At 32.9% G+C, this 22,271-nt stretch overlaps 5 protein-coding genes across 14 annotated transcripts; 3 read left to right on the forward strand and 2 right to left on the reverse strand.

Annotated features, from left to right (window-relative positions):
- The first annotated feature begins 76 nt into the window (after positions 1-76).
- LOC130443515 (methionine aminopeptidase 1D, mitochondrial) lies at positions 77-2,354 on the forward strand. 4 transcript variants are annotated; one of them, XR_008909849.1, is made up of 6 exons: positions 77-376; positions 430-652; positions 703-894; positions 952-1,213; positions 1,280-1,538; positions 1,969-2,354. XR_008909849.1 is itself a non-coding variant. In XM_056778207.1 (5 exons), the coding sequence occupies exons 1-5, from the start codon at positions 321-323 to the stop codon at positions 1,468-1,470; spliced, it is 924 nt and encodes a 307-aa protein (XP_056634185.1). In that variant the 5' UTR covers positions 77-320; the 3' UTR covers positions 1,471-2,354. The 4 variants fall into 4 exon arrangements, 1 of the variants encoding a protein (XP_056634185.1); XR_008909848.1 differs by having other exon boundaries at positions 952-1,538; positions 1,911-2,354; XR_008909847.1 differs by having other exon boundaries at positions 952-1,538.
- On the reverse strand, positions 2,345-7,630 carry LOC130443516 (N-alpha-acetyltransferase 60). Its single transcript, XM_056778209.1, has 5 exons — positions 7,454-7,630; positions 7,207-7,398; positions 5,702-6,010; positions 4,895-5,005; positions 2,345-4,649 (listed from the first exon to the last, which is right to left on the reverse strand). The coding sequence occupies exons 1-5, from the start codon at positions 7,480-7,482 to the stop codon at positions 4,517-4,519; spliced, it is 774 nt and encodes a 257-aa protein (XP_056634187.1). The 5' UTR covers positions 7,483-7,630; the 3' UTR covers positions 2,345-4,516.
- Positions 7,616-10,632, forward strand: LOC130443514 (tRNA N6-adenosine threonylcarbamoyltransferase). Its single transcript, XM_056778206.1, has 3 exons — positions 7,616-8,270; positions 8,339-8,700; positions 10,161-10,632. The coding sequence occupies exons 1-3, from the start codon at positions 7,811-7,813 to the stop codon at positions 10,467-10,469; spliced, it is 1,131 nt and encodes a 376-aa protein (XP_056634184.1). The 5' UTR covers positions 7,616-7,810; the 3' UTR covers positions 10,470-10,632.
- LOC130443512 (serine/arginine repetitive matrix protein 2-like) lies at positions 10,552-16,181 on the reverse strand. 7 transcript variants are annotated; one of them, XM_056778204.1, is made up of 12 exons: positions 15,824-16,166; positions 15,037-15,390; positions 14,698-14,938; positions 14,238-14,641; positions 13,645-13,862; positions 13,261-13,588; positions 12,936-13,203; positions 12,640-12,877; positions 12,261-12,415; positions 11,343-11,527; positions 11,059-11,280; positions 10,552-10,996 (listed from the first exon to the last, which is right to left on the reverse strand). In XM_056778204.1, exons 2-12 carry the CDS (start codon positions 15,383-15,385, stop codon positions 10,728-10,730), a joined length of 2,877 nt encoding a protein of 958 aa, XP_056634182.1. In that variant the 5' UTR covers positions 15,386-15,390; positions 15,824-16,166; the 3' UTR covers positions 10,552-10,727. The 7 variants fall into 7 exon arrangements, with proteins under 7 accessions (XP_056634182.1, XP_056634183.1, XP_056634181.1 ...); XM_056778205.1 differs by having other exon boundaries at positions 10,552-10,993; positions 15,824-16,117; XM_056778203.1 differs by having other exon boundaries at positions 15,521-15,945.
- Positions 16,182-16,759: 578 nt separating this feature from the next.
- LOC130443517 (UBA-like domain-containing protein 2) lies at positions 16,760-21,901 on the forward strand. The gene is made up of 3 exons (XM_056778210.1): positions 16,760-17,007; positions 18,214-18,288; positions 19,064-21,901. Exons 1-3 carry the CDS (start codon positions 16,897-16,899, stop codon positions 19,244-19,246), a joined length of 369 nt encoding a protein of 122 aa, XP_056634188.1. The 5' UTR covers positions 16,760-16,896; the 3' UTR covers positions 19,247-21,901.
- The last annotated feature ends 370 nt before the right edge of the window (positions 21,902-22,271 follow it).

Consider the following 22,271-nt stretch of genomic DNA (forward strand, 5'->3'; position numbering starts at 1 on the left):
ATTCTATGCGGGTTGAATTTAATCCTGCTAGATGGCGCAACTGCTGTAGGATAACAACCAAATCAAAGCAACAATTACTGTTTTCATATATAAACGTTACATATGATTTTTTTTTAAATATTGATGCGTATAAATAATTTTGCATTTATTTAATTCTTTTTTAATAATTGTTTTCAATAGTGGTGCGAACAATTTCTATAATTTTAAGCATATTAAATTGAACTTTACACAACTAGGTGCCTCTACTGTTTGAAATGTTATATTTATGTAAAAATGTGAGGTTATATTTCCGTCTATATAATTTATTTAAATAAACGAAAATGAATTGCTCTCGATATACAATTAGCCATAGAAATTTCTTTTGGAAACGAAAAAAGTATTTCAGATATATACTTATCATGATAATAGACTGAATTTAACTATTTGTAGATCTAATTTCGGTAGATATAACATTGTAATGCCGGGAACTGTATCTCCGAGATTAACCGTACCAGATCATATTAAAAAACCTAATTATTTTGCATCTGGTATACCCGATAAAACAAACCTACCGCTTGAACCAGAATTAAAAAATTCCCTTCAATTATTAGGAATGAGAGATTCCTGTAAATTAGCAGCAAGTATTTTGAATAAAGTAGAAAAAATCATCAAGGTGATATAAATATTTCTTTTTTTAAGGATTTTAGTAAATTTAATTTCCAGGTTGGTTTGAAAACTGATGAAATTGATCAGTTTGTATTCAATTCTTGTATTGAAAACGATTCTTATCCATCACCATTAAATTATAACCATTTCCCCAAGTCAGTTTGTACATCTGTGAATAACGTAGCTTGTCATGGTATTCCAGATGATAGACCTCTAGAAGACGGAGATATTATTAATGTTGATGTTACAGTAGGTATATATTTGTCTATTTATAAAATTTTAAAATTGTCACAATAATTTTTTAAGGTGTTTTATAGAGGTTACCACGGAGATTGTTCAAAGACGTTTTTAGTCGGTAACGTTGATAATGAAGGACAGCAACTCGTAGAAGCTACAGAAGCGTGTTTAAATGAGGCTATTAATATATGCAAACCTGGAGTTTATTTTCGTGATATCGGATTTTGTATTGAAGAAACAGCTCAAAACTTTGGATTTCAAGTTATACCTTCATTCATAGGGCACGGAATTGGTTATTATTTTCATGGTCCACCAGATATTTATCATATTAGTAAGTTTTTTCTCATATTTAGAAACATGATAAATAAGGAAATGCAAATTGACTTTTATCTATTAGGAAATAATTATCCTGGTAAAATGGAACCGGGTATGACTTTTACAATTGAACCTATTTTGACACAAGGTGATGAATTAATAGAGATTTTAGATGACAATTGGACTGCTGTTACTGTAGATAATGCTCGAACTGCTCAATTTGAGCACACTGTAGCTATCACGGAAAATGGAGTTGATATTTTAACGCTATGACATGAAAAGTGGTCTAGTTTTGGTTACAAACAATCCGGAGAGTATCTAATAATGTGTTGTTATTAATTGTAAGTACGAATGTAGTTATTTCAATATCATACTAATTATTACAGTATAACCTGGTACTCTTATACACAATTTCATATTACAAGATTTTGATCCCCCTTAAAACACAGACACAAACACATTATATTGTTGTACTATAAAATATATGATTTGTACAGCTCATAATTATTTTTGCATGTGTGTGTAAATTATTTCACGAAGTTTGTAAAAAGGTGTAAAAATTCAATTCAAATTAAAATATTTAATTAAAGCCATTACTATATATCAAATAACTTGTGTACTTTTTATTTAATGAAATAATTTGTTTTATAACAATTTTAGGTTCAATATTATAACTATTAGGGTCAAAATTTGGAAATATAATTTTTTTTTAGTTGTTTTAGTTTCATATTGAAGAACCCTCGAATAAAAATTAATTTTTCCATTTTTAAGACATGAATGGTATCAATCAAGCCAATAAATAAACAAAACCAATGCTATCGAAGGAATAGAAAAAGAGAAATTAATAAATGAATCAAATAGTACTTATATGAATGATATAACGAACGATAGTAATTATTTGGAAAGCGACTAAACAATTAAAAATTATGATAGGAGCTGGGCAAAAATACAAAAAGTAAAGATTAAAATTATAGTGTAGATACCATATTGTTAGGCTTTTTTATTTCCAAAACGCACTACATCTCAATTTTGTCCCAAAATAAACCAAAATTAAATATTTTTCAAATAATATGATTGTTGAATTTTTTCTGGTAGTACTTTTTGTTTCGTTTTCGGTAAGTGGTAATCAATGGGAAATAAATAAAACTTTCCGGATACATAAGGCATTTATTTGTTGAATATCCTTACCTGAGAAAGTGTTCATACAATAATCCTTTAAAGAATTTACAAACGGTAGTATCCCTGTCAAAATTTGATTATCTAAATCGTTTAAAAACTCAAAATACAAACACTCGATATTCAGCAGAACAACGATCGGAAAAATAAATATATCACATTATATAGAACTAGTTTAGTTCAATAAAAATGATTAATGGAGGGGTGTAACACCCCCAACGATTGTCCACTGCTTTGAAACATCTCGATTCATAACAAAAGCACAGCAGAATTAGCCAATAATTACGAAAGATGAAGAACCGGTTATACTACCACTGGTACACATCAGCGGTGTGTGTTTTTCAGACTTTATCCAAGTGGGTGCTGTCTGGGGTGAAATTTCATCTGCTGGATATAATTGAGAGAAAGAAAATCTGCATTTGAGACACTATAAACATTCTGTATACAAAACAACACCGATTAAACAACATTTCGGTTAATAATTACAAAAAATGACGAACCGGTTATACCACCACTGGTTCACATCAGCGGTGTGTGTTTTTCTGATTTTGTCCAGGTGGATGAAGATGTTGGTTGCAGTCTGGGGTGGATTATCATCTGCTGGTTATAATTGAGAGAAAGAAAAGCTGCATTTGAGACACTATAAACATTCTGTATACAAAACAACACCGATGTAACAACATTTCGGTTAATAATGAAGAACCGGTTATACTACCACTGGTTCACATCAGCGGTGTGTGTTTTTCTGACTTTGTCCAGGTGGATCAAGATGCTGGTTGCAGTCTAGGGTGAAATATCATCTGCTGGATATAAACGAATCAAGTTATTTATTAATTTATCGTATATTCTGCTGAATGTAATAACAAATACCGCATAGTGTGTTCTAACTTTAAAATATGTATTCCAAAAAAAAAATAACCTTAAATTCAAATCAGTTTAGTACACCCTATGCATAAATAATATAATAAATTACAATAAAATTATGAAAATTAAAAAAAAAACCTTTGGTTTATGAATATTGTTGTGAGGTTGCAGTTTTTTGTACATTATATAACATATAAAGTAATTGGTGGCATTTTTTATGATTCTTATATAAAAAATTGCATAACTGAGAGCGATATTACCAAATAATTAGCATCTGTTATGTCTTCTGTCAACTAGTTTTAGTGAGATTGTGGCAAATCAAACACTGAAGTGTACTCTTCAATATATATTCCGAGCTTTCGAATATTTTTGTATTATAACCAAAGTAACAAGTAAAAATATTTATAAAAGTACATCAAAATAGAGTATCGTGTCTTAAAATTATGTTTCCTTTTTAAAACCTATTGAAATCATCAATTTGACTGAAATTTTAACTATAATTGTAGTCCCCGATGATGGATACTCAATATTCGAAAGCTCGGAATATATTTTGAAAAGAGTGGTGTTTGATCGCCACAATTCCACAAATTAAAACTCTCAAATTCACATTCTCAACATGATGTCGAGTTCCGTTATAACAGTTTTTTGCGAATATCTCGGTTTTTATTGCAGATACGTCGAAAATGATCGAGAACGATTTTATAGATAATTTTATAACCTACATTTTTCGTTTGAAACTTTTTTTTATAACTTTCCGCGTTTTCGAGATATTTTGAAAAAAGTGATTCTTCAAATATTTTTTTACGGATTATGATCTTAAGCGGGTTTTGCACCCGCGTCGCCGGCATCGGATCGCGTTCCGTTTCGCTCGCTTGCGAATATTCGCTGTTTGTTCGCAGTTATTCGCGACGAGCATAAAAACGATCGTCTAACGAATCTGTTCGCCGGCGAGTGTAGAACCCGCTTTAGATATGACGAGCTATTGGCGCGAATTCAATTAGTTAAACATCACAATCAATTTTACGTTTTTCAAACGTGAATTTTTCGGTATTTTTAGCATAATACTGATTGATACATAACCTCAAATTTACTAAAACGAATCCAAAATCGATAAACCTAAAGAATATTTATAAAATTAAATAACGAAAATATAAAACTAACTTTATATAAATATCTCGTACAAAAACTTTATAACAAATCGTTTTTACACAAAATGTACCGAAAATATTCGATTTTTCGGCGCATAGTGCGCGTTCAGGACTAGTTTTTTTCAATTTCTCTAGTGATTCCCTTGCGAATCTCGTTTATCTTCTTTCCATACCCAATGCAGCGCCCTATTTAGCTGTAGCACCATCCAAGGAAAAAGACCAACGCCATTCATAACTTTGCTACACATAAATTGTATATAATCGGTAAGCAGTGTTAAGGAAAAAAAAAATTTATCCCAAATAATTCGATACCGTTAAATAAAACTTCAAACTTAACCGAATAACCTCAAAAAGAAAATGACAATTATAGTTCCATTGTTTTACAACGCTATCTATCCAATTATAGTAAAACTACGAGCTGCCTCCTCTGCTGTCCTCTAGTGGTGTAAACACGTACAATCTAAGAACGTTTTTTAAGCCATAGGGCTAATAATGTTTAAAAAGGATATTATATAGTCCAAGGCGGATGTCCTCCGTTTATGTATAACACATACATAAAACCATCTTTACATTTTCCTTTAATAGAATAGTAATAAGGTAAAAAACTATGTAATCTAAATCTGAAAATAAATAATCAATAAATAAAATACAAACGACACTACAAAAGTAGTATAATTCGTTCCAAGATGTTTAGTTGCCCATAGCCTACCCACTAAACCGCCATCTTCTGTCATCTCCGTCCAACCAGGAACTATTGTGAGATATCAGGATCAGAACCTAGCTACAGCTGGACGATATTGTCAGGGTTTAGGCTACCAACAGCCTCCTCTATGTGGTTACACACGAAGAACGTATGTTCGGCATCATCTGAGTCCATCATCTTGCCCTACCCCAGCATTTAATTCAAATATCTCAGATGGTACTTCTTTTGTCATTGCCCTTCCCCTAGAATTTAGCTCACCAAACTTTTGGGGTGCTTTTAGTTTTCTCATGTTATAATTGTCCCCTTTTCAGACTGTCAAATGCTTGTTTGTAGTCGATGAATAGCATTTGCATATAATTAAATATATAAAACAGCAAAAACCTACCCTTGATTGCATTAAAAAAATTAATTAGCTAATTAATATCCCCTTATATGTGGAAAATTCTTCCACATATATAAAATTGAAAAAAAAAACATCTTGAAAAGAATTATTAAATGCAATTAATAAAATAATAAAAAAGCAATAAGAATAAAAGATATTTTAATTTAATTTAATAATGTTAATGTGATCAAAATATATATATATAGTGTGTTTAATAAAAATTCTACTCACTTTTTCTGTTCGTAAAACAAAATGGCAGCTGAATTCGTTGTCAATACATGCAAGAACACGGCTTTGACTCTTTTTCGTTCCGGTGTTATGAGATGTTTAAGCAATGAATCTAACAACAGAGACGCAATTCCATTCCTTCGATATTCTTTTAATACTCCAAGTGATAAAATGTATGCTATATCACAATCAGACAATGATTTCGCAAGGATTCCTTTGTCTTCTTCATTTAAATTCGTATAGGGTTTAATTTTGGCGACAATGAGACCGATGATTTGTTGATCGTAGACGGCGGCCAGCGAATAAAATTTTCTTTAATCACAACAATTTACAAAATTAAAATTTCGTCGATATATACTCTGTGTTTATTTCGAAACTTAACACGTATACTACTTAAAAACAACAATTTATTGTGTTATTTCAAATCCCCATTCTGTATACACAATACTTTTGAAAAACTGGGTGATATTTCATAAAATTATGGTACAAAAAGTTGCAAAGATAATCAAAGAAATTATTTGCCAAAAGAAAAACTTTCAAAAGCACCTGTATACTATACTAGATCTGTACGTGTTTAGTGGTAGTACCCCTACTAATTTTTCTTTTTTTTTATTCAAATACTTGTTTAAAATTGGGGTTTGTATGAAAAAACTGTCATAAGGTCACAGAACATCATATTCCATTATTTAGTATTGCAGTCCACTTTTCTATCTGTATATGTATGCCTCCAAACCTTTATTATTATTATTAAGGTTGTAGGCGCCATTTCGTCACTATGTATTAAATTTAAATAATTTCCACTGATATTTTGAAGATAATACCAAGTAAACTCGCAAATAAATCACTATTATTGATCTTCAATTGACTTTAGTTACAATCAACAGCAAATAATATATCAACTATTATCAAATTAGGAAAAAAATATCAGTTTACTTAGACTGAAACTGAACTCAATAACGTGATTAAATATTTATTTTTCTGATAATTCACTAATCTCGGGGCAGTACTTTTAAATAAAAACATTAATGTTAAAATTGTAGGTGAGGAATAATTAATCATGCTTTTTGAGATCGACCCTAACTTCCCATTTTCCATATTACATAACAGAATTACAAAATAAATATGTGTAAATATCTAAATTATCAGTACCACTAGTTCTAAATTACATATTTGTATACCAAGAATATTATTACTGCAAACTAATTATATTGCTAATGGAGGATATTCGAGGTCAATTACATTACATGCATTATTTATTATGTGCTTAAATTATTATTACAAATTTAGAAATCAACTATTGCTATATATTTTCAAAAGAACTGAAATAAATAGTACTTCGATTTAATCAGGTTTAAGTACCAGCTAATCAGATTTTATAATTGCTAAATCAGATTAAATGATTCAGTGATTAATATCAGTTGTAATAAATAAAGTTTATTAATTGAAAATAATCATAACTGATAAAGCGATTTAATTGACTTTATAATTAAATGTGACTAAGTACTTACCCATTACCAGAAGTAATTTGTTCATACCAATAAAAAGGGTACTCAATGGGAAACCATTCTTGACAAAGGGCTCTAACTTCGTCCAAGTCGTCGGGACATAAAAACCTTAATTGTACGTCAGCTAAAGAGTATAATGAAATCATTTTTTCGTTGTTAGACGACCCATTAGAACATTTCCCATTAGATTGGTACCTATTTGTATATATTTGAATGATTTTCTTCAATTTTTATGAGGTTATGTACATACCAGTTAATGTCTGCCATTTGTGACATCATTTAATACACCTACCGAACGTAATTAAATTTTTCTTCCATTATTAAACAGAAAAATTTTGATGATTGATAATATTTTGTCATAATAACTATTTTGATATTAAATTAAGTAGCCTAAAATTGACAGTTGCCAACTGTCAGTTCATTCTTTATCAATATTCATTTCACTGATAGTATTTTGAAGTTCACAAAAGGATTTAAATACATAACTAGGAGTTATTAGAGACTGATCTTGAAATTAAAAAAAAAACACCACGATTCAGAATATATTGTAATTTATAATGAAAAGTTTAGTTTATGCAAATATAAAGTAACTTTTTGTGTTCGTTATATGGATTCCTGTTTTATAAAACAGCTACGTTGCCGTTCTTTTACTAGTATTTTACGCTTAGCTGACAACGTTGGTTATGATTTAAGGTTATGTTTCGACACCAAATATTCAAATTTCTTAATAATGGTTTTAGCTGTGGGATTTGAAGGAAGCGCTAATAAATTAGCAATAGGAGTAGTAAAAGATGGTAATATATTAGCAAATTGTCGAAGAACGTTTATAACACCTCCAGGAGAAGGTTTTTTACCCAAAGAGACCGCTCAACATCACAGAAACTTTATATTAGTAGTTTTAAAAGAAGCATTAGAAGAATCTAAAGTGAAAATTGAGGATGTTGATTTGATATGCTACACAAAAGGGCCCGGAATGGGTGCACCATTAGCAGTTGTCGCAGTAGTAGCTCGAACTATAGCACAATTATGGAATAAACCTCTTCTTGGTGTAAATCATTGTATTGGACGTATCCTTTGAATTAATTCAACTTTATATACGTTTAACCTATTAGGGGATTTCTTAACATTATGTTAGATATTGAAATGGGGAGATTAATAACGGGAGCCAAAAACCCTACAGTATTATACGTTAGCGGTGGAAATACACAAATTATAGCATATGCTAGGAAAAGGTATCGAATTTTTGGAGAAACTATTGACATAGCAGTAGGTAATTGCTTAGATAGATTTGCTAGGGTATTAAAAATATCTAATGACCCTAGTCCAGGTTACAATATTGAACAATTAGCCAAAAAAGGCTCTAAATTTGTTCAACTGCCATATTGTGTAAAAGGAATGGATGTTAGCTTTTCTGGAATATTGTCATTTATGGAAGAAAAGACCAAAAGTCTTCTACAAGAAGGATACACACCTGAAGACCTGTGTTTTTCTCTACAGGTATTTACTTATATTATTTATAGTAATTATACTGTAACTTTGCATATATGATTATGAAGTTATCAAATATTCTGAACTGTTATTAAAATTTTCTGAAGAGAACTTTAAATTGGATATAAAAGCAGCACCCCACACGGAGAAAAAGATATCAAATAGTTAAAACACCCGATGTGTTGCAAATTGCTATCCCAGAAGAAATATTGGTGCAAAGGGCACCCCGAATAGAATAATAGTTCGTTTGAACAGATAGCTAGTATCAGAAGAAAAATAGAGTTCTGGCAAGAAATTTAATGAACTGTTGGTGGTGTAGCTTAGAAATGAACTGAAAGACTGAGATTAGATCTTACCAAAACTTAATAAAAACATAATTATTATTGATGTGGCCCTTATTTGGTGAAGTTTAATTCTCCTTACAGCAAATTTCTACTCTTTATTAGAAGTTATGTAAATAGGAAGTCCCAACATGTATCTACTTGGTGGTTGGACTCCTCGAACAGAATAATAGTTTTATAATCTATCCAGTGGGTTTCAAATTAGTATCAAAAGAAGAAATTGAGTGTATACCTTTAGTAAGTTCAATGGAATTTTATAATACCCCGAGCCAGACATTCCTGATTATTTATGCGAAGAGCTATCAGAGTTGAATTACACAATGTCCCAGCAATGTCTTTAATTAAAGTTTGAACCCCAATGTATTAGTTATTGGAAGAAGCAAGAAATTTAGGAACAGATCTCAGAAGATTTTAAGATCGAAGGTATCAAGATGGTCATCCTAATTAAAAGACTGTTGACATAATTCGTGAAGTTCTTGACTCTGATTTGTAGAAATTAAAGTTATCTGACCAAAATAACAGGTTATATTCCAACTGATGGAAAGAATTACCCACGGTTAGTGAAAGTTTTCTAATCCTTGATTTCTTTATTAATAAATTGAACCCCATTGCATTGAAATTAGGTGTTAGAAGAAAGAACTTCTGGCTCAGAGCTCAGATGAGATTATTAAAAGTCTGAATACAAAATTAGTGCAGTTCTGGACCCATATATGGTGATATTAGCAAAAACTAAAACCCACTATAAAAATTTTGAATTATTAGCACCATTTTTTGAAGACCTGGTCCCCTAGTCATTTGTTTAGCATCCTAACCTGAAAATTTCCCCTGAAGAACATATTTGTTCATCAAACTGGTAAATGATAGTATACATTAACCTCAATTTTCCAAAGAGACTGAAACTACCATTTAGAAAGGTTTAAAAAAGCTGCACTGATAAATGTATCAACATAAAAGGAAGCTATAACGTTTGATTCAAAAAAATGCATATTTATATATCAAATTAGAAACTTTTTTAGATAACCCTCGTATGTTTATGAAAAAATTCAAAATGCTTTTACTGTTAGATAAATAATGGAAAATACTTGATTCAAGTTAATAAATAGCCAATCAAAGATCAGTATGTTTTAGGAAACTATATTTGCTATGTTGGTGGAAACTACAGAACGTGCTTTAGCCCATTGCAATTCGAAAGAAGTCCTTATAGTCGGAGGTGTAGGATGTAATTTGAGACTTCAAGAAATGATGGATATAATGTGCAAAGAAAGAGGTGCACAATTATTTGCAACTGATGAAAGATTCTGTATCGATAATGGAGTGATGATAGCACATGCTGGTGCCGAAATGCACGCAGCCGGTGTTCGAATGAAGTGGAAGGACGCTTTTATTACTCAGAGATATAGGACAGACGAAGTTGAAACAGTTTGGAGAGAAGATTGATTGCACATTTCATTATTTTTGTATAATAAAATCCTCAAAACTTTATTTTGTTTATTTTAGGTGAAGGGCCAATAAAACAAGATTTCTACTATATAATTGACGAAAAAATTGTATAATTGAATTGAATAAAACATTAAAACTAGGTTCGATCTAACGTAAAAAAGTTTTCTCTACTGCACACAACTTTATACAAAACGAAAGAAAAAAAACATTGATGCTTAGATATAAAAGGAGATTCCAATAATCTCCGAACAATACTTAAATAACTTTTGATCTCTTTTTAGCAATAGCATCCTCGACGGCTTTCAATTGCTTCAACAATTCCTCCCTCCTAGAAGTTGTCTTCTTAGATTTCGAATCACTCGGAGGAGGAGAACTAGCTGGTCGTTTTTTAGCAACCGGAGGCTCTATATTTCGAGACTGCTCCGATTTCTTTACCCCCACAGGATTTTTTAGATTCAATTTGATCTGTTTTTTCTCGAGAGCGCCTCCTTTCAAAGCATCCATAGCTTTCACCAGATCTACTGCTACAAAAGAAAAAATATATATTTTATTTGTCTGTCAAAAATGTTTCAATTTTTACCCGGACTTCTAACAGGCGGACTGTTTTCTCTGCTGCTCGAGCTACTAGATTCCGACGAATCCGAATCGCTCGAACTTCCAGAAGAGCTTCCCGATGATGACCTAGATGATTTACGACCTCTAACTCTAGCTAAAGCTGCGGCTACGGCCAATTTACTTCTACTCCTACTTAAAGCATCGTCTCTAGAAGGCGCAGGAGGATTAGCAGATGCGTTCAGCCTCATCATACCTTGAGGAAAAAAAAATACATGAAATATCTAAAATTTAAATAAACTAATACTATTTACTAACCTGGTGACGGCGCTCTTCTCTTTGGCGCTGGTGGGTTCATCAAAGCAGCTCTTTCGTTCGCAGCTTTCCTTTCCGATACTATAACTGACGGAGAAACTGGTTTTCCTTTATGTGATCTCGATCTATGTCTACGAAGGGATCTCGATCTTGATCTATACGAACTCTTGCTTGAATCCGTTGAACTTCTAGAAAAACTACAAGTTATACATACACGAACACAGTTTTCAAAATAAAAAATGAAATTTATTCACATTTATGTCAAATCAATCAAAGCTACAAATAAACTACCCTCGTTCGAAAACAAACACCCACTTCAGGACCCCGAGCAAGGATCAATATTTGCAAAATAAGTTTTTGCACCTGATAATATAACAATCTTGAATGAAATATAAGAGATCCCTTCACCGGAAGAGCGCATATCTTGCCATTGATAAAATATTGACTTCTACCCCAGCCAATGAAATTTTTTATTCCGATTGTTGTTTATATACAAATGAAAAAATAATGTCGAAGATTATGCTTCAAGTTACATCAAATGATATTATAGACATATGAATCTAAAGTGACTGTGACAAAAATTACTGGGATCTAGAGTAAATTTTGATTATATAAAATAAAATCTCGAAAAGAGTTTATTATAATTACTAATTTGAAAACATACTTATGGTTAGTCATTTGAAATCATAGAGCTTTAACAAAAAAATAACAATTTTGTTAAAGGAAAGTTATATTATAATTTTAAATGGGCAATCACCTGAATTTTGTTAAATTAAGTTTAAATAAGTTTCAAAAACACCCTGTATATTCAACATATATACTTATTGTTCGTACACTGTTAAACAACGTAGTCAAACTTTAAAATTAATACAAAGATTTATGTTTGTGATACATTTCAAAACCTTGTGGAATTTTACAAACCTGCTGGATGAATACGAGGACCCTGAACTGTAGGATCTTTTTCTACCAGACGTTTCCTTTCGTCTACCTTGATCTTTCGATCTCATCCATGGATCTGACCATTCATCTCCTCGACCGGAAGGCTGCCGTTCACTTTCCACCCGTTGTACAATTACCTTAAAATATAAGGATATCCTATTAAATATTTCACATCCCCCAACAAAATTAAAAAATAATTTCGAATTTATTACAATCTGCTTCCTATAATGAGCAAGTTGTTAAAAAAATTCAACCAATCGAGGACCAAAGAAATAATTTATGGAAATGGCAAGAGACAGAAGATAGTGGATGAAACTTTTATAAGACATCTGAAAAGTCAAAACGCTTAGTGGTAACTTACCTCTCGTTTCGGTTTAACCACTCTCTTCGTGGAACTACTAGCAACACTCGGATGAGGCGGTTCCTCATCATATTTATTACTATAATAATCGGGCATACGATGACTAGGTAATTCCCTATATGATCTAACACGTTCTCGGGGTGGAGGCATATAATCCTGTTCGTAAACAACCTGTCTGCGTCCGTAGTATTCTTCAGGAGGCGGTCTAACTATAGGATATTCAACATGTCGAACATATCTATAAACATACAAAGATAAAACCATTGATAACCTAAGAAAACATTAGGATATATCACCTCGGTTCTGGTGAAGACATTCTTCCGTAGTATCCGTTTTCTTTGTCAAATTCTTCTTGTGCTAAACTCAAATTCATTTTCTTTTCTTCGAAATCGATGTCTTGTTCCTTTCGTTTCATCGATTTTCTAACCATCTCTTTGGCAGTTCTTAAACCTCTTTCCCAAGCGGTTTCTATGACAGGAGCTTCGGTTTTACCTCCAAACATTCTCTCGTCTCTATATTCACCTGGTACTACAGGTCTAATCATTTCAAACATTGTATAATTACCTGTGATTGAAATAATAAGTTTATAACCTGTTGAATAATTGTATCTTAAAAAATTACCCTTATCTGTGACTCCTGGATGTAAAAATCTACAACTGGCACCCCAAGTACATTGTCCTCTAGAAAAAAATCGGCAAACAGGTCTCGGTTCTGTTTCTTCTGGTCTGGCATCATCTTCATCTGTTACTTCTCCTTCTTCTAATTCCTCCTTTTCTACTTCCTCTTTTTTATCTTTTTCAGATGCTTCAACTTTTTCCGGATCGTCAATTTTATTCACTTCCCCATGTTCATCTTTTTCTTTGGTATTTTCCCCTTCGCATTCGCCGTCTTCAGCTTCGAAATCTAATTGTTCCTCCCCTTCTTCAGTTCTAGATTGTTTTTCATTCATCTATAAAATAATTGGAATCAAACATCCTACCAACAGATCCTTTTATTGCACATTACCTTTTTATGTTCTGGAGAAGGTGTTCGAATCGAATCCTGCCTTTGTTCAGAACTATTAATTTTATTGTCAGATTTAGCATCTTCATCGGAATGACCTCCCAGAGAATCTTCCAAATCGGATACATCAGAAAGATCTTCATGAGAAATATTAATTTCTCTCTTAACCGTATTATTAGGTTTCACTTTATCTTCCTTGTCATGATCAGATTCAATGTCTCCTGCACAACCGAAAATTATTTATTTAAACATTGTAGGCCAAAAAATAGTGATTCTATGTTTATACAAATATTCATAAGAAAACTGAAACAAAATAAAAATTATCTTGTTATTTAACTTCTGATTTTTGCTCAAGTCCTAATTTGTGTCATAATGTTGTCTATGTCCTAATTTTTGTTATTATGTTGCTCAAGTCCTAACTTTTGTCATTATGTTCATTAAGTTCTAATGTTTGTCATTATATTGCTCAATTTCTAATTTTTGTCATTATGTTGTTCTAATTTTTATCAAGTATACATTTTGTTGCCATTCGGTGTTAGAACTTGGGTGAATATAAATTTTTGCAAACAGTTTAAAGTTGAATATGTGTAACTTACCATCAGAAATTTCTTCAGGTTGTATATCATCCAGTTTACTAATATTCTTATTCTTTCTACTTGAAGAATCTACGCTGCTATCACTGGAATCCGAAGAGTCTCTTTGCCTTCTATGTCGTATTGACCCTCTGGATCCTCTTGAAGAACGAGATTTTCTAGATTGTCTACTGGATTTTGAACTACTATCACTATGCCCTGACAAATTACCATCATTTTTCAACGATTTTCTAGACCCTGGGGAGCTACTACGTGAAGAAATAGGAGATTTTGGTCCTTTCACTGCCTGCCGATCACCGTTTCTAGAACCTCTTTGAATATCAAAGTTATTGTCTCTTCTTGGCGATCCTAGCGAGCTACTTCGATTGGAGCTTTGAGGTGAAGGACTTCTAGGTTTCTTGGGGCTTCTAATTAATTTTTAATAGAATTAAAACAAAAATTTAATAGAACCACAAATATTTACCTAATATTCTCATTATTTTTGTCAAAATGATCAGAATTTCTCTCTGGAGATCCTGGAGAGCTGCTTCGAAATGAACTTTGTGGTGATGGCGATCTGGGTGGGTGTGAGGATTCTTTTTCGAGACTTGGTGACTTTGGATTATTTTGAGGTGGTTCTTCTGGTTTATCTGCTTCAGGTTCTGGGGATTTTGGTCTTTCGTCATCTGATGATCGAGACGAGGAACTGGACGATCGTGGTCCAGCTAACAAATAATGTAATTTTCGTTTTTATTAATTATTAAATGTAGCAAACACAAAACCTAAGAAGACAACATAATTTTATAACAAACAAATGGTTTACCTTTATTAATCTGTGGAGATCTAGCTTTTGCTGAGTCAGAATAAGGTGATCTGATTTCTTTTTGGTTTATATTATCTACTGGAGACCTACTCCTGCTAGAATGAGAAACTTGAGATCTACGAGAAGATCTAGAATGGACTCTTGCTTCTGGAGATGGTGGTCTACTTGTAGTTCCAATTGAACTTTGAGAAGAAGCAGAATGGGCTCTACTTCCAGGAGTTGAAGATCTTGATGATGATTGTGATTTGTACGAATCTCCCTCTGATTTCTTACTAGAACGACTTTGACGGCCCTTATTATCTTCGCTTTCGCTTCCAGAGGAAGCCTCGCGCGATTCTTCGGAATCCATTGAAACTGAGAACATAAAAAAAACTTTAAGTTAGTTCACGTAAAGACCACAAAATTTGAACCGATTTAACTGGAGCAGTTTTAAGCACTTCTGGTTAACGTAATTCTTTTGAGACCGTTGTTACTTCAGTCTTACCTTCGGACAGACGTATAATCCTTCATTACCATAAAGGCACTGTTGAGATACAACATTTTGCTTCTTCATTAAATATTTTTAATTCCAAACTACTAACTTATTTGACTTAAACCCGGACTTTCAACTTCGAGACTCACAACACAAACTACTAATAGTCTTTCGCGACATTATACTTGATACGAACTATTGAAATAATAACCATGTACTACTGGCATCAACTTAACTGTAATTATACATAACACAATCTTTGGAAGAAAAGAAACTGTTATTACCACTTTTGTACTTCACGGACTTGACTCTTACCTTATTGACTTCGTAATACTCCTGTTGAATACGATTTTCTCTAGGTTTGGTATTTAATTTTGCCAAATCAAAATATTTCCGTAGATGTCTACAATGATGGAGGATTACAGGAAAGACATGGCGTACTGTTACGACGTTGTCAAATATATCGTCAATAAATTTTAATCCATTTCAAATTTTGTATCAAAAGTCAATAAATAAATTTATTTAGAAACATTGATACTATTACTCATTTTTAACCTATGAAAATGAATATCCTATTAAAATGTACTATTCAAATAATACAAAATTTATTTATTAATACATTAGAAGTTGTTTATTTTATCGAAAATTTTAGTCGAATGTGGCAACTATGTACGTACCCCTCTCTTTCCAGTGTTGTCTAGTATTAAAATAGTAATTATTCGTAATCATTACACTTTACCTATAACACGAGTTAACACACCCTTTAAACGTCAATCAAACATTATGTCACTTTTTTATTTAAAAAAAAAATTGGATTGCTTTTAGCTAGTTAGAAGGTAAATAGAAGTGTAATTACTATTCTGCCAGGAATATTAAAACACTGAAAATAGCTTTATAAAAATATATATATGTAATGACAAGCATTTTTGGAAGGACGTCTTCGTATAATATAATATAATTACTCAAAGCATCTTTGGTAAAAGATGTAATAATAATTTATTATTTGTAGAATGGAATGTCGACATCTAATTACTGGAAACGTTATTTTTTTTAATTTGTCTATTTTCATATTATTCTTGCATACAGTTACAATCTTGTGTAATTATTTTTTAATTTAATACTTTACTAGTCATTATTTTGAATTCAAACTCTCGTATATTAGTTTTTTTAAGAATAATGGAAAAGTAGATAAGCTCGGCAACGTTGGGTTTATCTGGTGACCGGTTATTCGCTTATTCTTGACGTCATTCATAAATACTTGTTGCCTTGAGAAAGAGAGAGACAAAAAGCGACGAAGAAAAAGAAGGAGACAACGTAGTGCCATTAGTGGAGTGCTTGTAGATTTGAAAACGAGTGTAGTCTGTTGCGGTCTTCACAAGATTTTTAAAATGGATGCACCTTTAAGAGAGCAAGTAATGATAAATCAGTTTGTTGTAGCGGCAGGATGCGCACACGATCAAGCCAAACAAATTTTACAATCAGCACATTGGCAATTCGAGGTAATTATCGACATTTTGTAAACAAACATTATCGTGTGAACGAAAATGGCGGATGTTATGTGTTTAATAACACCTTCTCCCCTTGCGTCGTCTTTCCGTCTGTGCTCTCAGCCCGTGGCTGTTTATTGACTGTTTGCGTTTCAAGGTCACGCTTTAGCTGAATATAAACATTATAATACTTTGTGTTTGGATAAATTTCAATTTTAATCCGGTTTCGTAGAACTATTCAAAAATACAGAGTAGTGGGATAACCTATTTATCAGATTTTTTGTTTTGGTTTTTCGATACCTTATTTATCTTTGTGTTTACTTCATATTCAACAGTAGCTTATGTATATTTACGTATATGAACTTTGTGATGATGTAATCCCAAAAAAATACCCGCAATATTATTTCAAATTTCATAATTGACGTATACAAATCAAATTTTTAAACTTGAAATATTTGTATTTTTACTATCTCAATTATTTTAAAAATGACTTTCCTGGGGGTTATTTAGTATATGAATCATCAAATCGACAAATCTGAAACTCTTTAACGGTTTAGAAAGTTGATAATAGATTTGTATTTTAAGTAATTGGAAATTCCCACATCCCATTTTAGGGTAGGCAATACAATTTATGATTTCTAATACTTAACTAGTTTTTTATTTAAACCGACTGTCGTTTTTCCCGCTAAATTATATATACGAGGGTCGTGTTTATATTAAGTCATATTATTAGTTTAAATAAAAACACTGAAAGGGAGATTTAAGATTGAGACTACCCTATGCCATATTTTCGTATTATTTTATTTTTCTTTAAAAAAAAGGTTATTGATTATCGATAAAGTTGATTAAATAAAATGAGTCTGAGTGATTTTTCTGTTTTTGGTGCTCAAGCAAAATATTAATCTACATGTAGAAAAAAAATTATCACCAAATTTGAACACTTTTGAAAAGAATGCAAATTAGTTTGATGTTCCTTTATGCTCTTCGAAATTGTTTTTTTGTGTAACTTGCACTGGTTCACCAATAGTTCAAAATGTGTGCTATAACGACTAATAAGTATTTAAAATAGATATCAAGAGCTCAAACTTGGTTAGAATTTTTTTTCTATATGTAAATTAATATTTTCAGCACCGAATAAAACAAATAGCTTACGGAAATGAATTACCCCAATATATATACAAGAATTGTTAGATATTGTTAAATACTCATTAATTTTAGACAGCGTTGAGTATATTTTTTCAAGATGCAGCTTTACCATCATGCCCACCTGGAGCTTCAACACATTTCGGTCAGGTAAATAAATTTTATTTTTATTTTAAATATACTATAACCAATAATCTTATCATTTTGATCCTTTTTACTAATTAATCGTTTTGAAAATGTAAAAATTTGTAAAAATATGCGGTTAAAACAATTTTAAATTGATTTAAAGCGGTTTGGGAATCAGATTAAACTTGTATTTACTAGTGTTTACAGTATATACACTCGTGAGCAAAAAAAATCGAACACAAACGACACCCCCTGCAGTCGCAAGATACTGACAAAGAAACTGAACACAAACTTTCATCGAAAACGCCGTTCCGGAAGAAAAAGGTGCACATCCGATGAAATTGGAACCTCACTGGTGTTCAAATCCAACAAGAGCTCAGAGGAGTGGCTGGACAATCAGAAGAAGACTTGAAACAGTTAATTTTGAGCCAAAAAAGACCAACTACTGGCCCCAAATTAAAGATAATCTAATTGACGACCGATGGGGCTCCGTTCTATTCACAATCGAAAGCAAAGTCTGCTTGGAGACATGGAGAAAGATACACGCAGTGTTGCATGAAAAACGTGGCTTTTGTAGTGGGTTCCTGGATGGTTTGGGGGCATTTCTGTGGAAGCAAAAATCTGGTGATGGAGCGGGGAAAAAATGGACTGTATCCAGAATACCATCTCGAGATTTTTTGTTCACGGATGTTATTTTTTCATGATTTCGTTGTGGTTTATTGGTTTACAAAGTGATTTGGGGATCGGAACTAACTAATTCATTTATATTCTTGTGTAATTAGTAAAAATTTTGTTGTAGGTGATAACGCCATGTAATACTCCGGCTACTCCCCCAAATTTTCCCGATACGTTGTTGGCTTTTTCCAAACTATCAGCCGGTAATGGTAACAGTCCGTCCACAAATCAACCGAGTGGTAGTAGCGTCTCTCTACCATCTCAATCGCGACGCTCCCCTCAACCGGTAATTCACCAACAACGATAAGATATAGTGCCAGTGGATGCGAGGGTCCTTGGGATCCTTCCAAAATCGCAGTACGCTCAGTGTAAAAACTTTATGTAAAAATTGGAAATGTAAGCTAGTGAAATTTGTTGAGATATGTTTATTATATTTTAGTTAGGGATTTTGTTGAAAAAAAGGAAAGAACGTTCTCTGTATTGGTTATTGGAACAAGTTTTTGTTTGAAAATAATAAAAATTCTAATGACCGAATCGGTTTTTTGGGTTTTTCTTGTTCATTCGTTTTGGAGGAAATCTATTATACGCGCCGCCGACCGAGACGATACGAGTACGAAACGAACATTGTCGAGACATCGTGTATAAATCGACAATAATGAAATTTAATCGCCCGAAAACGTACTTTCGAGCGCTCCGAGTGTACACTTTTGCGCTCGTGTGGTCTCGTGTCGCCTCGGCAAACGTATACTGCCGATGTAACAAAAAACTAATAAATCTACAGGAGAACCTCTCTAATCCGTCGAAAATGACTTTGTAGACTTGCTCCATGTACTGATGGGCAATATAAACCGCGCTCTTAGCACCAGTGTGTAAAATCCGTCCTTACTATCACCATTCGAATTCTCGTTCACAGTTTCTTCACTATTATCGTCCGATTCCTCGTTTCGTTCACAGTTTCTTCACTATCACCATCCAAAACCTTATTTTGTTCACAGTTTCTTCACTATCGTCGTCCGAATCCTTGTTTCGTTCACAGTTTCGTCACTGTCATCGTCCGAATCCTCGTTTCGTTCACAGTTTCTTCACTATTATCGTCCGATTCCTCGCTTCGTTCACAATTTCTTCACTGCCATCATCCGAATCCTCGTTTCGTTCACAGTTTCTTCACCATCATCGTCCGATTCCTCGTTTCGTTCACAGTTTCTTCACTATCACCATCCAAAACCTTATTTCGTTCACAGTTTCTTCACTATCATCGTCCGAATCCTTGTTTTGTTCACAGTTTCTTCACTATTATCGTCCGATTCCTCGCTTCGTTCACATTTTCTTCACTATCATCGTCCAATTCCTCGTTTCGTTCACAGTTTCTTCACTATCATCGTCCGATTCCTCGTTTCGTTCACAGTTTCTTCACTGTCATCGTCCGATTCCTCGTTTCGTTCACAGTTTCTTCACTATCATCGTCCGAATCCTTGTTTTGTTCACAGTTTCTTCACTATTATCGTCCGATTCCTCGTTTCGTTCACAGTTTCTTCACTATCATCGTCAAATTCCTCGTTTCGTTCACAGTTTCTTCACTATCATCGTCCGATTCCTCGTTTCGTTCACAGTTTCTTCACTATCATCGTCCGAATCCTTGTTTCGTTCACAGTTTCTTCACTATTATCGTCCGATTCCTCGTTTCGTTCACAGTTTCTTCACTATCATCGTCCAATTCCTCGTTTCGTTCACAGTTTCTTCACTATCATCGTCCGATTCCTCGTTTCGTTCAGTTTCTTCACTATCATCGTCCGATTCCTCGTTTCGTTCACAGTTTCTTCACTATCATCGTCCGATTCCTCGTTTCGTTCACAGTTTCTTCACTATCATCGTCCGATTCCTCGTTTCGTTCACAGTTTCTTCACTATCATCGTCCGAATCCTTGTTTTGTTCACAGTTTCTTCACTATTATCGTCCGATTCCTCGTTTCGTTCACAGTTTCTTCACTATCATCGTCCAATTCCTCGTTTCGTTCACAGTTTCTTCACTATCACCATCCAAAACCTTATTTCGTTCACAGTTTCTTCACTATCATCGTCCGATTCCTCGTTTCGTTCACAGTTTCTTCACTATCATCGTCCGATTCCTCGTTTCGTTCACAGTTTCTTCACTATCATCGTCCGATTCCTCGTTTCGTTCACAGTTTCTTCACTATCATCGTCCGATTCCTCGTTTCGTTCACAGTTTCTTCACTATCATCGTCCGATTCCTCGTTTCGTTCACAGTTTCTTCACTATCGTCGTCCGAATCCTTGTTTCGTTCACAGTTTCTTCACTATCATCGTCCGAATCCTTGTTTCGTTCACAGTTTCTTCACTATCATCGTCCGAATCCTTGTTTCGTTCACAGTTTCTTCACTATCATCGTCCAATTCCTCGTTTCGTTCACAGTTTCTTCACTATCATCGTCCGATTCCTCGTTTCGTTCACAGTTTCTTCACTATCATCGTCCGAATCCATGTTTTGTTCACAGTTTCTTCACTATCACCATCCAAGCTGTGGACTTTTATTATGTGTACTGGAAATTGGAAAATCCGATTCGATGGCGGACGAGAGGGGTTCTACTCTACTAAGATTCGAATTTAGTTTAACACGTTCACTGACGAAAGTAGCCGCGACTCATTTGACATGTACAAATTATTTTCGTATGTTATATGGTGCTATTAAAAAATTTTCAGTACGTGGATTTTTATGATATTTAAATGTTTTTCAAATTTTTCGTATTTTATTCAGTTTTTCGATTGCATAGTTCGATATTCTTCTTGGAAGGGTTTAAATCGAAGGTTTACCCAAATAATTGTACGAAATATTTTTATTTTTGTTAGGTGTTGACGAATAACAACTTTTGAAACACGAATTTTTGTTTTTCTAGTTTTATTTTGACATGTCAATAGATTATTATGTAAATAAAGCTTTAAGAACGCCCTATCGATTTTTAATTTGTTAAATTACTTATGTTTTGTTATACGTAAATATCCTACAGAACGTTTTATGTATAATTATTGTATTTTTAATAGAAAAAACAAAAAAAAAATGTTCAACATACGTGTGTTATTTGTTTTTTTCGTCAATCATTTATTGCTTTCTACCCACAACCGAAAAAATTCTATCCTTTTACACAAACTTACCTCATTCCACCTCAAGAATAATGAAAAAACGAATTTTCCTAATCTAAAACTTTTTGTTCGCACCTCGTAATAACAAAATTCATAGAAATAACTTCGTATTCAACACTTGTGTAGCTCTTTGGACGTTCTGCAACAGATGGCGACGTTTGGTAAGTCAGTTTTGCTAT

This window comes from Diorhabda sublineata, chromosome 4 (assembly GCF_026230105.1).
Source record: "Diorhabda sublineata isolate icDioSubl1.1 chromosome 4, icDioSubl1.1, whole genome shotgun sequence".
Lineage (NCBI taxonomy): Eukaryota > Metazoa > Arthropoda > Insecta > Coleoptera > Chrysomelidae > Diorhabda > Diorhabda sublineata.